This window comes from Salvia miltiorrhiza, chromosome 4 (assembly GCF_028751815.1).
Source record: "Salvia miltiorrhiza cultivar Shanhuang (shh) chromosome 4, IMPLAD_Smil_shh, whole genome shotgun sequence".
Classification (NCBI taxonomy): domain Eukaryota; kingdom Viridiplantae; phylum Streptophyta; class Magnoliopsida; order Lamiales; family Lamiaceae; genus Salvia; species Salvia miltiorrhiza.
The window spans coordinates 36,631,316-36,644,095 of record NC_080390.1 but is presented as its reverse complement, the minus strand read 5'-3'; the positions used below and the strand labels follow the sequence as shown (position 1 = coordinate 36,644,095).

The window sequence follows — 12,780 nt, the reverse complement described above, 5'->3', positions numbered from 1 at the left end:
TTAGTGGAAACAAATAAAGAAAACATAATTTTCAGGAAAAAAAAATAACCTTCGATAAAAATAAATAATAGAATTTTCGGAAAAAAATAATGTGTGAAAACAAATCTAAAATTATTTTTAGGAGAATCCCTAAATTAGAGGAAACAAATCAATAATAAAATTTTGAAACAAATAAATCAAAATAATTTTGGAATAAAAAATCATATAAACTTCGAAATATATGATTTATATAATTTTCAAAAAAAAAAAACGAAAAATAAGGAAACAGAAAAACTTAAATTTCGGAAATTATCAAAACCGAAAAATACAAAACAATAAATTAGGGATATTTTAGTAAAAAGACACAACACTAAAAAACCGGTCCATTCTACACAGCCAAAAAACCGAGTTTTGAAGGCGTGTCTAAGATACTTAGGGCCCGTTTGATATGGGTTTTAAAGCAGGATAAGTTAAATTAATATGAATTTATGCAGTGTTTGGTATTATGTGCTACTAATATGATCAACTCCGGGTTTATCCCAAGACCCTAGCTTATTTTGTGGGATTAACCCACACTAATTATACCACCCTCCCCATGGGATAAATTTAATACCGAGATGTTAAAATCAAAAATTGATACCCTTTTCACGCCAAACGATGTTGTGAGGATACCAATGCCTCCATCTTATTTTCAGATTTGAGGACACGAATGTCTTTTGGTAAAATATGTGAGGATAATTTAGGTATTTGATATGTTAATCCAACCTATTCCAATGGATATCAAACACTTTTTGGGATTAATTACCAATGATATCAAACACCCATATGAGATTAGAAATCATGACTAATCCACACTAAATTATCAGGATAATTTATATCCTGATTAATGCAATACTGAAAACCAAACGAGCCCTTAGTGTCTAAATATCAGCACCCTAATTATATAATTCAATTTTTGCTATTCGATTCAATTCGGTGACTGAATAACCGAACGTTCACCCAACCGTCTACAATGCTAATAAAACATGAAAACAAAAAAATGTAGAACACTTTTACGTCTAATGAAGATAAGTAAGATTCAAAACAAAATCTCTCTCTCTCTCTTGAAATGTTACAACAGTGACCTTCACAATATAATACTGTACTTGAACTAGTATGAGAATGATTCCATGCTGCGAATGAGAATGCTCGCTGGTACACATTATGAATGTAGAGAGACAAGAAAATCAATATTTATGTTTTACCAATCGGAAAATATAAATTCGTGTAGGACATCATGGGAAAGAATTATCTACGGAAGTGGATATTTACAACTGCTGGTTGCAAAAATAGAGTCTGTTGTACAGAAATCGCTAGAGGCAAAATTGGATGAAACAGAAACGACGATATCTTCTTCGTCCGGGTATCAGAATTCCCAGATTCAGGACCTTCACAGTTTATAATAACCGTTGTCAGTTAAGCAATAACATCTGTCAGCAATAAGAAACTCACAGGGAGAAAAGAGGATTGAAGATCAACAAGATATATCTGTTAAGAGCCATAGTTTAGATTTAGAGTGCTTTCGATACCTGGTTTGATCTTGAATTTGAGAGTATTAGGTTGCCTCCTCAAAATGAATTTGATCGGATGGTCAGTAGACTGTCTGTGTCGGTCAGTTGCTGAAATCAACTGCACAAGTTGTTTCAAACCTTAATCAACATGCTCAAAGATTACGGAATAATAAACCTTAATCAACACACTCAGAGATTCAAACGCCAATGCAAGGATAGAGCTCGAGGACACCTGAAGGGTGCCCAAGCTGACAGCGAACCAACTTGGCATGCACTCGTGACATATGCTTGGTTTTGTTTTAATCACAAATTTTTACGTCACCAAGTAATTATGCACAGATTCCATATGTAAGGCAGTCTGATTTGCTCTTTGCACTCAACCCAGTTTGGAATGAGAGGCACAAGACTGGGAAATAGTCAGAATTAGGAATATGAAAGAAAATAGGATGTCACAGCACATATTCAACTCTTCTCAGTTCGGTTTCATAGAAAAGTATATAATACTTCAAATCAAAAACTATTTTAGAGAAGTGAACGAATGAAAAATTATTCTGATATTACTCCCAGGATCTGAATACTTTCATCTTCAATGTCTAAAAATGTGGAGATCTGGTACCGCTCTCTTAAAACCATTATCATATTCCACGTTTTTACTTTCTCATGAATATCTCATGGACAAAAGCGAAATGCCATCATTTCTTGGCTCGGAAATAGTTCATCTACTACAGGTGGCTAGTTCAATAGCTCGCTGGGAAAGGCAATAACACACCATGTAAAACTGAAGAAGAATAACAAATGGAATTTGAAAATTTGAATGTTCGTGAAAGACATTGAAACCAAAGGATTTAGAAAGTTTGTAACCAATTTTATGCGTTGCATGTAATGGTGACAAAATAACCTAAATTAAACATATGCTGACTAGAACAGTTTCCTATCCTTTTACTTTCCTGTTTAGTATCAATTTATCATTAGTCTCATACTGTAGATACCTATAGTACGGTAAGCAAGGTCAAGCATGATAGAAAAGCAGAGCCAAGGACAAACAGTTTTCAATGACCAATAATCATCATGCCAATGTGGATCTTTCAGCTACTCAAAGGTGCCACATATAATTTGAGGTCCAAACATGTTATCAGAAAAGACATGTAAACATAAAAGAAATTACTTCTCGATTTCTAACCAGATGACTTCAAAATGTAAAAAAGAAATAGAACCCTAACCTTTTCATCGTATCGAAATAGTGAGTGATTGAAGTAGGGTGAAGGGCTCTGGGACTGACAATTGAAAGGCAAAGTAGCTAACATCTTCTTAACAAACTGCAATATTAGTAGGCATGTGCATACATGTCAAAGTGGAAAACTGACAGACGCTAAAAAAGTAGATACCAATTATAAACCTCGACATTACCTGCTGCAAGCTGCTAGCTTTGGTTTTATTGCATTTCAACTGCTCCAGGGCATGAATGTTGTTTGAATGTGTTGATAAAAAATTCATGTAAAATGAATTCTTTGACGAGGAATGGAAATGCTCGCAAAATAGCTCAAACAATGTATAGAGCTCCTCGGCAGAGTTCTACAAGAGAAAAGAAGAATAGTCAAAGAGGGAAAGATAAGCCTTGAAGTTCAAACTAAAACTAGTACTACTGTAGAGAACATAATACCCAAGCTGCCCAATACGAATTAATTTTTAAGCAATCGGTTTGTAAATGAATAGGAACCAAATCATTACAGGCTCTGCGGAGCAAGGCTTCAAGAGTAGCATAATTATTCAGACCTGATAAAATGAAATTATTTCTGTTGTCTCCATATTATACACAGCAAAGAATGCAGGATGGTTATCTGTATTTCGCGCCACCTGCAGCACAGGCAATAAAATTAGAACCAAGCCTGCCTTGGCATGCTTTTATGAAAAATGTGAGATTATTACATTAAAGGATATTATGAATATTAATATATTATGACTAAACTGAATGTAATAAGCAGTAAAGGAAGACTCACCCCACCATCAACACTGCCAAACTTTATTAGAAGGTGATGCCGGTCTAAGAATTGCACCTGAGCGAGATAATCAAGCTTGTCAAAAAGCTCTAGCAGTACGAAAATACTAACTTGTACACAAATAAAGAAAATAAATCAATCAAAAAATATACATTCAGGGTTACAGAATAATGTATAGACTTGAATATGAAAGTTAAATCCTTACCTTCCATATAACCAAATCAGCATAATCTTGGAAATGGAAATAAAACTTCTTCTTAAGGCATTGCATTCTCTGGTAATGAAGTAAAGAATTATAAGAATCAAAACACAAAAGAATTTATAGATATAGTCAGAAGCTATTCAAAAAACCACAAATTGAGTACCGTAGGCTAAAGTGCTAAATTTTCAGTTTTACATGACAACATTGCTACTCAAATTACAGCATATGTTTTCAAAACATATTAGGTGACACAAATACCATCTTGTTCCAATGGGGCAAAGTTTACTTCATGAACAGCCTCATTTAAGTCTAGCATCCAAAATGAAATTCCCCATTTCATGGGATTTAGATGCTACACAGCAGGAAGGTAGGAAAACAAACAAACAAACAAACAAAACAAAGAACACCTAAGTTATCCTACAAACCAGAGTGGCAACGGAATTATGCATGTCTAGAAACTATCACAAGACCAAACTATATTTCTAAAATGAATATTTTTTAGGTCCTCTATTTATAATAAAAATGTCAGAAACTCTGATATTTATCAATATCCATATACTCACTGAAGTCGGATCATGTTCTTCATTCCATATCCCTCGTAATATAAAGGAAAGCAGGCGCTGCTTTAAACCACTCAAAAAAGAAGTCTCTGGCATATGATGGATATTATCCAGACCATTGCCAATATTATGTGCTGTATTTCTGTCTGCAATGGTCATACCCTGCCATTGGTAAACAAATTATTTGTCAGGTTTACACTTATACCTAGTTCACCATGGGACATATTAAATTGAAACACAAATCCTAGATAAAATGAAAACATTCAACAATGGGAAAATGGATCAATCTATTAGAATGAAAGAGTGAGTCTTATCTCGAGTCAATACTGTAGAAACTTAAAATTAACATGCAAGTTGGAAAGCATATGTGAAGATTGTGAATTGTATGTTAACTTTAGAAAATTATGATGAACAAGAGTGTAGAACAGCGATATCACCAATAAAACTTATGGACAATTTTGTGAAGAGCTTGAAGCAGTACCACTTGCCTGAGCACTGGAATTGAGAAAAAGCTCATCATCTTCTCGGCAATATTCCCCAATAGATCTTACATCAACAAGGTTTCCAGAGTCTCTGATTTGGAGAATGTGGATTCTCTGATAACGCAGAGACACTATAGCCACCAAATCATCGTACAAGAAAACACCCATGCTATGCGCCAAGTTAATATAATCATTGCAGAAAACCCTCTCATCAAGTATAACTCCATCTTCCAATCTATTTGATTCAGAGTAAGCAACACTCAAAAAGTATGATTCAATAAGCTTTACAGTGTTGGAAATTCAAACTGGAGCAATATAATATTATTATACAGACCTTACAAGGTGAAAGGTTATTTTTTCAATTGATGGGATTCCTTGAATTGCACCTCCAACAGCAGGTGCATCATGAATTTGTGCAGTTGAAGTTGCAAATATTCCAAATTGATTTTTTTCTGAGTACAGGAAGAAATCTTTGCATATAAGCTCACCACTGGCAGCAAGAGTGACGCAGTACATTTGGGTAAAAAAACTCTCGAATTTGCTGGCTTTAGGAGGAAGATCATGATTAAGACAATCGTCTTCTCTGCACGAAAATGACAGCCAAGTGGGTCTGTAAACAACGAGATCCTGATGATTCCTGCTGAAGGTTACAAGGTAGTTTCCATCGTCACTGAACTTACGAAATAGAACGTCAGGGCATTCAACGTCATATATAGTATGACATGGAACTATGTTCTCATAAAACCGTCTGGCACAATGGACCTGGAACAATCAATAATTAGATATCATTGAGAGGAAAGGATATTATACAATAGCATAGACCCACGGAATCCTAAAGCCCGTAGATGGTGAGTGCATACGAGAAAAATCCTTAGAAAAAGAAAAGCTTATTTTTAACAGAGCATAAAGCAAGTGAAGGACTGTTTAATTCATCAAAAGATCACGAAGCAGCCTACAATGCAAGATTGACCAACTTATCATCTGAGCCCAAAATCAAGCACAGCATTTGGGCTAAACTGGAGCTCAAGCAGTTTTTTTATTTTTTGTTCTTGGAGTTCCACATATGTGCCTCACCGAAAACAGTAGTTGTCTTTCACTTGTTCTCTCCAAAAATGACGATCAAATTTGCATGAGTAGATTGATCATCCAACACTAAGGGGTCTTTAAAACGTGATTATAAGCTCATGAGAAGTGTGTGGCAAAATATGTTCCTAAACAGCTTATAAACTGTAAAAATAAACTCCAATAGGTGTTATAAGGTCCCCAAAAATAAACTCCTCAACCCCAACTTATTTTTTGATAATCTTATAAGCAACAATCATTTTACAAAAATAACCCTACTATTGTGTTATTTCCATCATATATCCCTGCAATTTCATCCCTCTTTAATTTGCTCTCTCTAATTATGATTTTCTCTTTTTAACTCAAAATTCTCTCTCTAGCTTATAAGTTCAATTATCCAAATACTTTAACAACTTATAAGCTCTTGAGACATTGCATCTTATAACCCTTAGAACATCTTATAAGCTCCTTAAAATAAGCTTAGCCAAATTGCCTATTAAGTCCACAAAAACTTAAGTCGAGCACTTTAATTTCCTCATTGTAAGCACCATTGTGCACTGTCTTTTAATTTTCTTTTGCGACAAGTCGACAACCCCCAATCTAAAATTTCATCTTCATGATGCAAATTTCATGGTACCAATGTAGCAGATATCTGGATTGAAATCTTCCAGAATAATCGCACTTTATCTCAAAACCCAGTGGTACCTGTATCCTAATTACGAAAAACATGTAATAATCCAACACAAACGCAATAGCGCAATTATACTCGGCGGAAAAACACGCCCATCACTTCGAACAAAGAAACCTACCTCGCTCATGTTTGCAACTAATTAAACCAAAACTGAGCTCAAATATAACGGCCAAATTGAAAGTTTCAAGCTAAACTAAGAGCAAAATCATCCATAAAAACAACGTAAACAATCCCCCACCTAAAAAATCACAAGAATTAAACGAAACCCAAAGAGAATAAAGCGTACAGAGGTGCCGGGAGCAGGAGTAGAAATCTGGCGCTCGAAAATTCGGGCCGCCACATTGTTGCTTCTAAACATTAAGTAGGAACACGATCCCAATTCTTCCTCCTTATTTGTTTTTCCAAACCATGTGGAGACAGTATTTTGCCTGAGTTTGAGAGTGGGGGTTTTTGGGGTGGGGAATTTGAATGGAGCGAATACAGGAAGACGAGAGGGGGTAAGTTAGAGAGAGGAGATGAATGTGTGTGTGTGTGAGAGAGACAGAGAGAGAGAGACGATTATATTACTATTAGTAGTGAGGAAAGGCTGCATGTATGTTTCGTAACCACAAAGAAGTGTCCCAACTCTCAACAGCAACAGTACTCTCTCTCTACACACATCCATGCTGCAAAAGAATTGCGGTAGGTATTGGCCTAACTGTAGAAAATTAATGTCTAAAACTTAAGGTCCTGGATTTGAGTTTGTTTCAATTTAAATACTTAAATTGACTCGTAAGAAAACAAGATCAATTATAACGTAGTAAGCTAATCCAAGTCGAATCTTAAGAATCTGTTTCAACTTAAAACACTTAAGTTAACTCGCAAGAGAACGAGATCAATTATAGCGTGGTAAGCTAACCCAAGTCGAAAAGAAAAGCTAAAAGGGCAGTATTACTTAACATTCTGATCACGTATTAGGTCTGTCACAGATCTCTATCAACTATGAACGGTAAATCTACAATCAACTTTATATAAAAGATAAATACAGATCTACAGTAATCTTTAATCCTAACATTAAGCAGAGAACAAAAGAAAATAAGAATTGAAATAGAAATACATTCGCGCTAATTCTAACATGAAAAGGGAAAAGAAATAGCAAGTTCTTGAAACTAAATCAAACGATAATGCAACGGCAAATGATGCTTGCATAAGGTACTCTGTTGCACGATGGACAATGCAACGACAAATGATGCTGCAATTAGGTACATGAAGCCAGACTTTGAGAGGTGGGGGACAAGTATTGTTGGTGGCAAGTATTTGCACATGCGTTGTGTTGCTCACATCCTAAACTTAATTGTGAATGAGGGATTAGATGAGATTGGCATGTCCGTGAGACGAGTAAGAGAAGCCGTCAAATGGATAAAGGCATCACCATCTAGAGCGGATAAGTTTAGAGGTTATGTGGAGGCCTTGAAGATTGCTTGCAGCAAGTCTTTGACTTTGGATGTGCCGACGAGATGGAACTCTACATATTTGATGCTCGAGTCTGCTGTGCCATATGTTGAGGTCTTCAATCTACATGTGAATGTAGTTAAGGAATTTGTACATGATTTGAATCAAAAGAAGTACAAAGACATGACAATTGGAGTTCCTGACAGCAATGATTGGGCTAAAGTGAGGATGATTTGTGATTATTTGGGCAGATTTTATGATTTGACACTTCTCGTCTCAGGTACCACTTATGTCTTAGTCAATTTATTTTTCAAGGAAATAAGCAAGTCTTTTATTTCATGATTTGACACTTCTCTTCTCAGGTACCACATATGTCTCTGCCCATTTGTTTTTCAAGGAAATGTGCTCTATCTTTGAGTTCATTACTCAGTTACAGAGGGACACCGATACTGAGATTAGGGCCATGGCCAATGAGATGAAGGACAAGCTTGGAAAGTATTGGTTGGAAACTGATGAGATGAACCCAAGAATGAACAAGTTGTTCCACATTGCTGCATTGTTGGATCCGAGACAGAAGATAACACATGTGGAAAAGTGCTTGAAGAAAGTTTATGCTCCGCAACGAGCAATTGAATTGTTGGGGGAGGTGCGCAACTCATTGAATGAGTTGTTTGAGTATTACAAGAAACAACTTGCTTCAACTGATGAAGCACTTGCGAATGCACCTACTTCGGTTCAAATTGAACCTCGAGTTAGTAGTGCTCGAAGTCATGTTGATGTTATTTCTGATGATAGTGAAGATGAAGATTCAGGCGATATGTAAGAGATTACTGTGTACTTTGCTGAAAAGAAATACAAGCACAAAACTATTGAGAGGGATCAGTTTGATATCCTACAGTGGTGGTCCAAAAATAGCCCGCGCTTCCCTATTCTATCCGAGATGGTGAGGGACATCATGGCTATCCCTATATCGAGCGTTGCTTCTGAGTCTGCATTTAGAACGGGTAGTCGTGTTTTATCTAAATTTAGAAGCTCGTTGACTGTTAATATGGTGGAGGCTTTGATATGCGCTGAGGATTGGCTCAAATCTAGTTCGTCAGATAAATTTCTCCAAGATGAAGAAGATGTGTCTGAGACTGAGTTAGAGAAGGAGTTTGAATCGGGTGAGTACTTTAATGTCTTATAAACTATAAAATTCAAATCATTACAATTTACAAATATGCTAATTATTCTTTTTGTTTAATTTTAAAAAATTAACAGTTTTCACACAACTTGGGATGAGTGGAGGACATGGAGTTCGTGGAGAAAGTAGTGGAGATGTTCCTAGTCAGACAAGCCGAAGTGTCTTACCGTGAATCCATTTCTTTGTTGTTTGTGTTGACTGTTGAACTTTAGACTTGTGTTACTTTATATTATGTTATGTTTGTTGCCTTGTTGGTGGAGTTTAGATTAATTTTATTAGACTTTTTTTTATGGATTGAAAGTAATTGACTTATTATTGTTGTTTTTGGGTTTTGGCTATAATGTGAGTTAATATTGTTGTTTAGGTTGGGAATTAATTTATTACTCCCTCCGTCCGCCAAAATTATGTAAAATTGCTTGGGCACGGGATTTAATAAAATTTGTGATGATTTTGATGTAGTGGAGAAAGGGTCCCACCACTTTATGAGATGTGTGGTTGAGATTGAATTTTGAGTGGGTTTTTTGTAAATAAAGAGTGTTAGTAAGGATAAAATATTAAAGAAGATGGTGGGACCATTGCCATAAAAGGAAAGTGACATAATCTTGGCGGACGCCAAATATAGTAATTTTTACATAATCTTGGCGGACGGAGGGAGTATCATTGTTCTTTTTTTTAATATAAATTACATGTGTCTATAAAAAAAATTTGTTATAAATTATCACAAGTTATGAATTGGTGCAGTGGATAAGTTCTCATAGGAGCACTTAAATTCATAGGAGCATTCGATTCAGCTGTCAACGGCCTCTACATCCAATTCACAAGTAAGTGATTCTAACTCCAATGTGCAACACTTAAATTCATATGAGCATGTTAGAAATTAATCGTTGTATGGTGAATTATGATATCCGAAAAACGATCCACGTGAGGCTACATCCTTCACAATGCAATGTGATTTTCGATGGCGCTCTGTCCCCAGAAGATGAGGAGACAATTGAAATCTTTTTGGCAAGCTATGAGGAGACGAGTAAGGAGCACGAATGTCCATTTGAGGAACCATACAAGGCTCCTGTTCCGCTTAGGGAATACATCCCTAAGGCTCCGTTTCCCCGTAGGCTGATGAAGAGGGGGGCGTTTAAACCGCAATGTGTTGTGAAGACGGTCGAGAAGGTGAACACCGATGCGCCCAAGCTAGAGATCGTCCATAGCAAAAATGAGAATGAAGCTGCAAATTCCGAGATGACATAGTACGGACGTGTAGTGGAAGAATCGAACCGGCGTGCACAGCCGCGACTCATTAAAAGCTGCAGGGTGACGAGAAGATAGGTGAGATAGAAGAAAAAATTCCATCGGCACAAGATGTGTGTACTGAGCTGCCAATGAAGCTACTACCGAAGAAGGAAGATTTTGGTAGCTTCATTATTAAGTGCGAGATTGGGGAAGAGCTCTTTCCCAAAGCTCTTTGTGATCTAGGGGCAAGTGTCAATGTGATGCCCATCTCTGTTTTCAAGCGCTTGGGAATTGGAGATCTCAAGCCAACATCAATGGAGATTCAAATGGCGGACAGGTCCAGAGTGAAGCCGAGAGGAAAGTTTGAGGATATTTTTGTGAAGGTTGACAAGCTCGTCTTCCCTACGGATTTCTTGGTCTTTGACATTCCTGAAGATGCGAATCCACCATTGATACTTGGTCGGTCATTCTTAGCTACGGGGCGAGCTATGATTGATCTGCCGCATGAAAGCATCATTTTTCGCGCAGTTGATGCGCATGGGTCTTCTGTCTCTATTCGTGTTGGGCGGTCTGTCACGCCCGTTGCATTTGATGTCCATTGAGATTTTGAGGTATCGTCGAGCTCTAGACGTTAAATTAAGCACTTGTTGGGAGGTAAGCCAACCGTTTCTTCTTTGTTTTGTTTTTCTTTCTTTTAGTTTCTTTTTGTTTCTTTGTTTTATTTGTTTTGGAGTTTTAGTGCAGTTGAGCTTGGAAGATGCGGGATATCGCACCTTGTTCATACCACCACCATGGAGCATGTATTTTTGTGAGTAGTGACACACATATCATCATCCCCCCAAACTTATTTTCGAACTTATGTTCTGTAATAAGTTTGGGGGAGGGGTGAGAGTAGATATGTGTATCACTTTTATCTTTTTGTTGGCATTATTGTTTTATCCTGCTTGGTTGTGGTGTGTGATTGTTTTGTTTTTGAGATGATTATTGCTTTTCTTTGATGATTTGAGCATAATTGGAACTAATTTGCATAATTCTAGAGTGATTTTGACCTCGACTTTTGGACATTGAATAAACCTGTGAGATTTTGAGCTATAACTGTTTATTATACACAGTTTGTTCTTTGTTGTGAGTTTTGTCATGCATGTGGTGATCTTCTACAACTTGCCATAGTTCTTGGTTGAGATTGTTTGTTGTGCCCAGGATTTTGAGATGATTTTAGGCTCTCTTTCGTAAGCCACGTTATATCCTAAGCACTTTCCTGAAAATATTATTCCTTTGTTAACCGTGTTTGAGCCTATTTAGCCTTTATTCTTTAATCGGATGATAGGGGTGATGGAGTTATGGGGATCGTTGTGTGGTGTTTGTAGTGGGTTGATTGAAAATAAGGGGTGAAACATGATATTAGTCATTCTTATAAGCTCTAAAAGAAGAAGAAAAAAAATTGTTGAAAAAAGAAAAGAAAAGAAAAGTGTGAAGTCGAGTGTATATTGAAAAATTTGTTAGAAAATCGACTTTGTGTGTTGGAAATAAGTGGAGAGCATAAAAGAGTGTTTAGTTCTATTTGTGATTATTAAATCCCTTGAGTTGTGTTGATTATGGTGACATAGTTGGGAGGAAGATGAAATTTATTCCATACTTGATTTGTGAAGTTATAAGGTGTTGGTGTTCTTAATTATTTTGAGTCACTTAGCCTATATTTCCCTACCTTAACCAATGTCCCTACATTATAACCCGAAGAAAAAGACCTTTTTGATCTTAGTCCTGACACACTTTTAGCGATGGAGATTGTAGACGATTGGCAAGCTTATGGTAAGTGATCTACATTGTATTGAATTTCGATGAGAGTATACACGTCCCATTCCATCAAATTGAGAGTTGAGTGATACATATACTTGTGAGATTCAATAGTTTGGAATGTTGAGGTTGATTTTACTATAGGTTGTGTTTATTGGTGAATTTTGTGCTTGATTATTGAGGATTTGAGAATTCTATTATTCTTTATCTTTCGAGGGCATCGATGAGCTAGAGTTCTTACCAATTCGTGTTATTGATTGTGTTCTTCTCATTATTTGAGGACAAACAATGGCTTAAGTTTGGGGGATTGATCGACCCAATTTACTCTTTCATTTACTTTCAATTGCTTTCAATACGATTTTTTTAAAAATTGTTCACTGACTTGAGCGTCGGAGGCCCTTCCATCGACACCCCCACCGGTGCTCCAAGAAGGACTCTAACATTGTTCGTGTTTCAGGTTGCTAGTGCCCATCGTACCGGACGACCCCGACATCCTTATCTGTAGTCGTTGGATTCATCCCCAACAACCACTAAATTAGAAATCTTGCTTCATTGACAATATATATATATATATATATATATATATATATATATATCAACTTCGAAATCTGGAGACATATTG

At 36.4% G+C, this 12,780-nt stretch overlaps 2 protein-coding genes across 4 annotated transcripts; one reads left to right on the top strand and one right to left on the bottom strand.

Annotated features, from left to right (window-relative positions):
• Positions 1 to 1,189: 1,189 nt before the first annotated feature.
• On the bottom strand, positions 1,190 to 7,121 carry LOC131021408 (light-mediated development protein DET1). 3 transcript variants are annotated; one of them, XM_057950594.1, is made up of 11 exons: positions 6,810 to 7,121; positions 5,105 to 5,532; positions 4,777 to 5,005; positions 4,292 to 4,450; positions 3,732 to 3,800; positions 3,527 to 3,583; positions 3,303 to 3,383; positions 2,937 to 3,101; positions 2,750 to 2,845; positions 1,548 to 1,647; positions 1,190 to 1,406 (listed from the first exon to the last, which is right to left on the bottom strand). In XM_057950594.1, exons 1-11 carry the CDS (start codon positions 6,879 to 6,881, stop codon positions 1,267 to 1,269), a joined length of 1,596 nt encoding a protein of 531 aa, XP_057806577.1. In that variant the 5' UTR covers positions 6,882 to 7,121; the 3' UTR covers positions 1,190 to 1,266. The 3 variants fall into 3 exon arrangements, with proteins under 3 accessions (XP_057806577.1, XP_057806578.1, XP_057806579.1); XM_057950595.1 differs by lacking the exon at positions 6,810 to 7,121 and adding an exon at positions 6,762 to 6,780; XM_057950596.1 differs by lacking the exon at positions 6,810 to 7,121 and having other exon boundaries at positions 5,105 to 5,353; positions 5,451 to 5,532.
• Positions 7,122 to 7,759: 638 nt separating this feature from the next.
• LOC131021407 (zinc finger BED domain-containing protein RICESLEEPER 2-like) lies at positions 7,760 to 8,798 on the top strand. Its single transcript, XM_057950593.1, has 2 exons — positions 7,760 to 8,234; positions 8,317 to 8,798. The coding sequence occupies exons 1-2, from the start codon at positions 7,769 to 7,771 to the stop codon at positions 8,775 to 8,777; spliced, it is 927 nt and encodes a 308-aa protein (XP_057806576.1). The 5' UTR covers positions 7,760 to 7,768; the 3' UTR covers positions 8,778 to 8,798.
• The last annotated feature ends 3,982 nt before the right edge of the window (positions 8,799 to 12,780 follow it).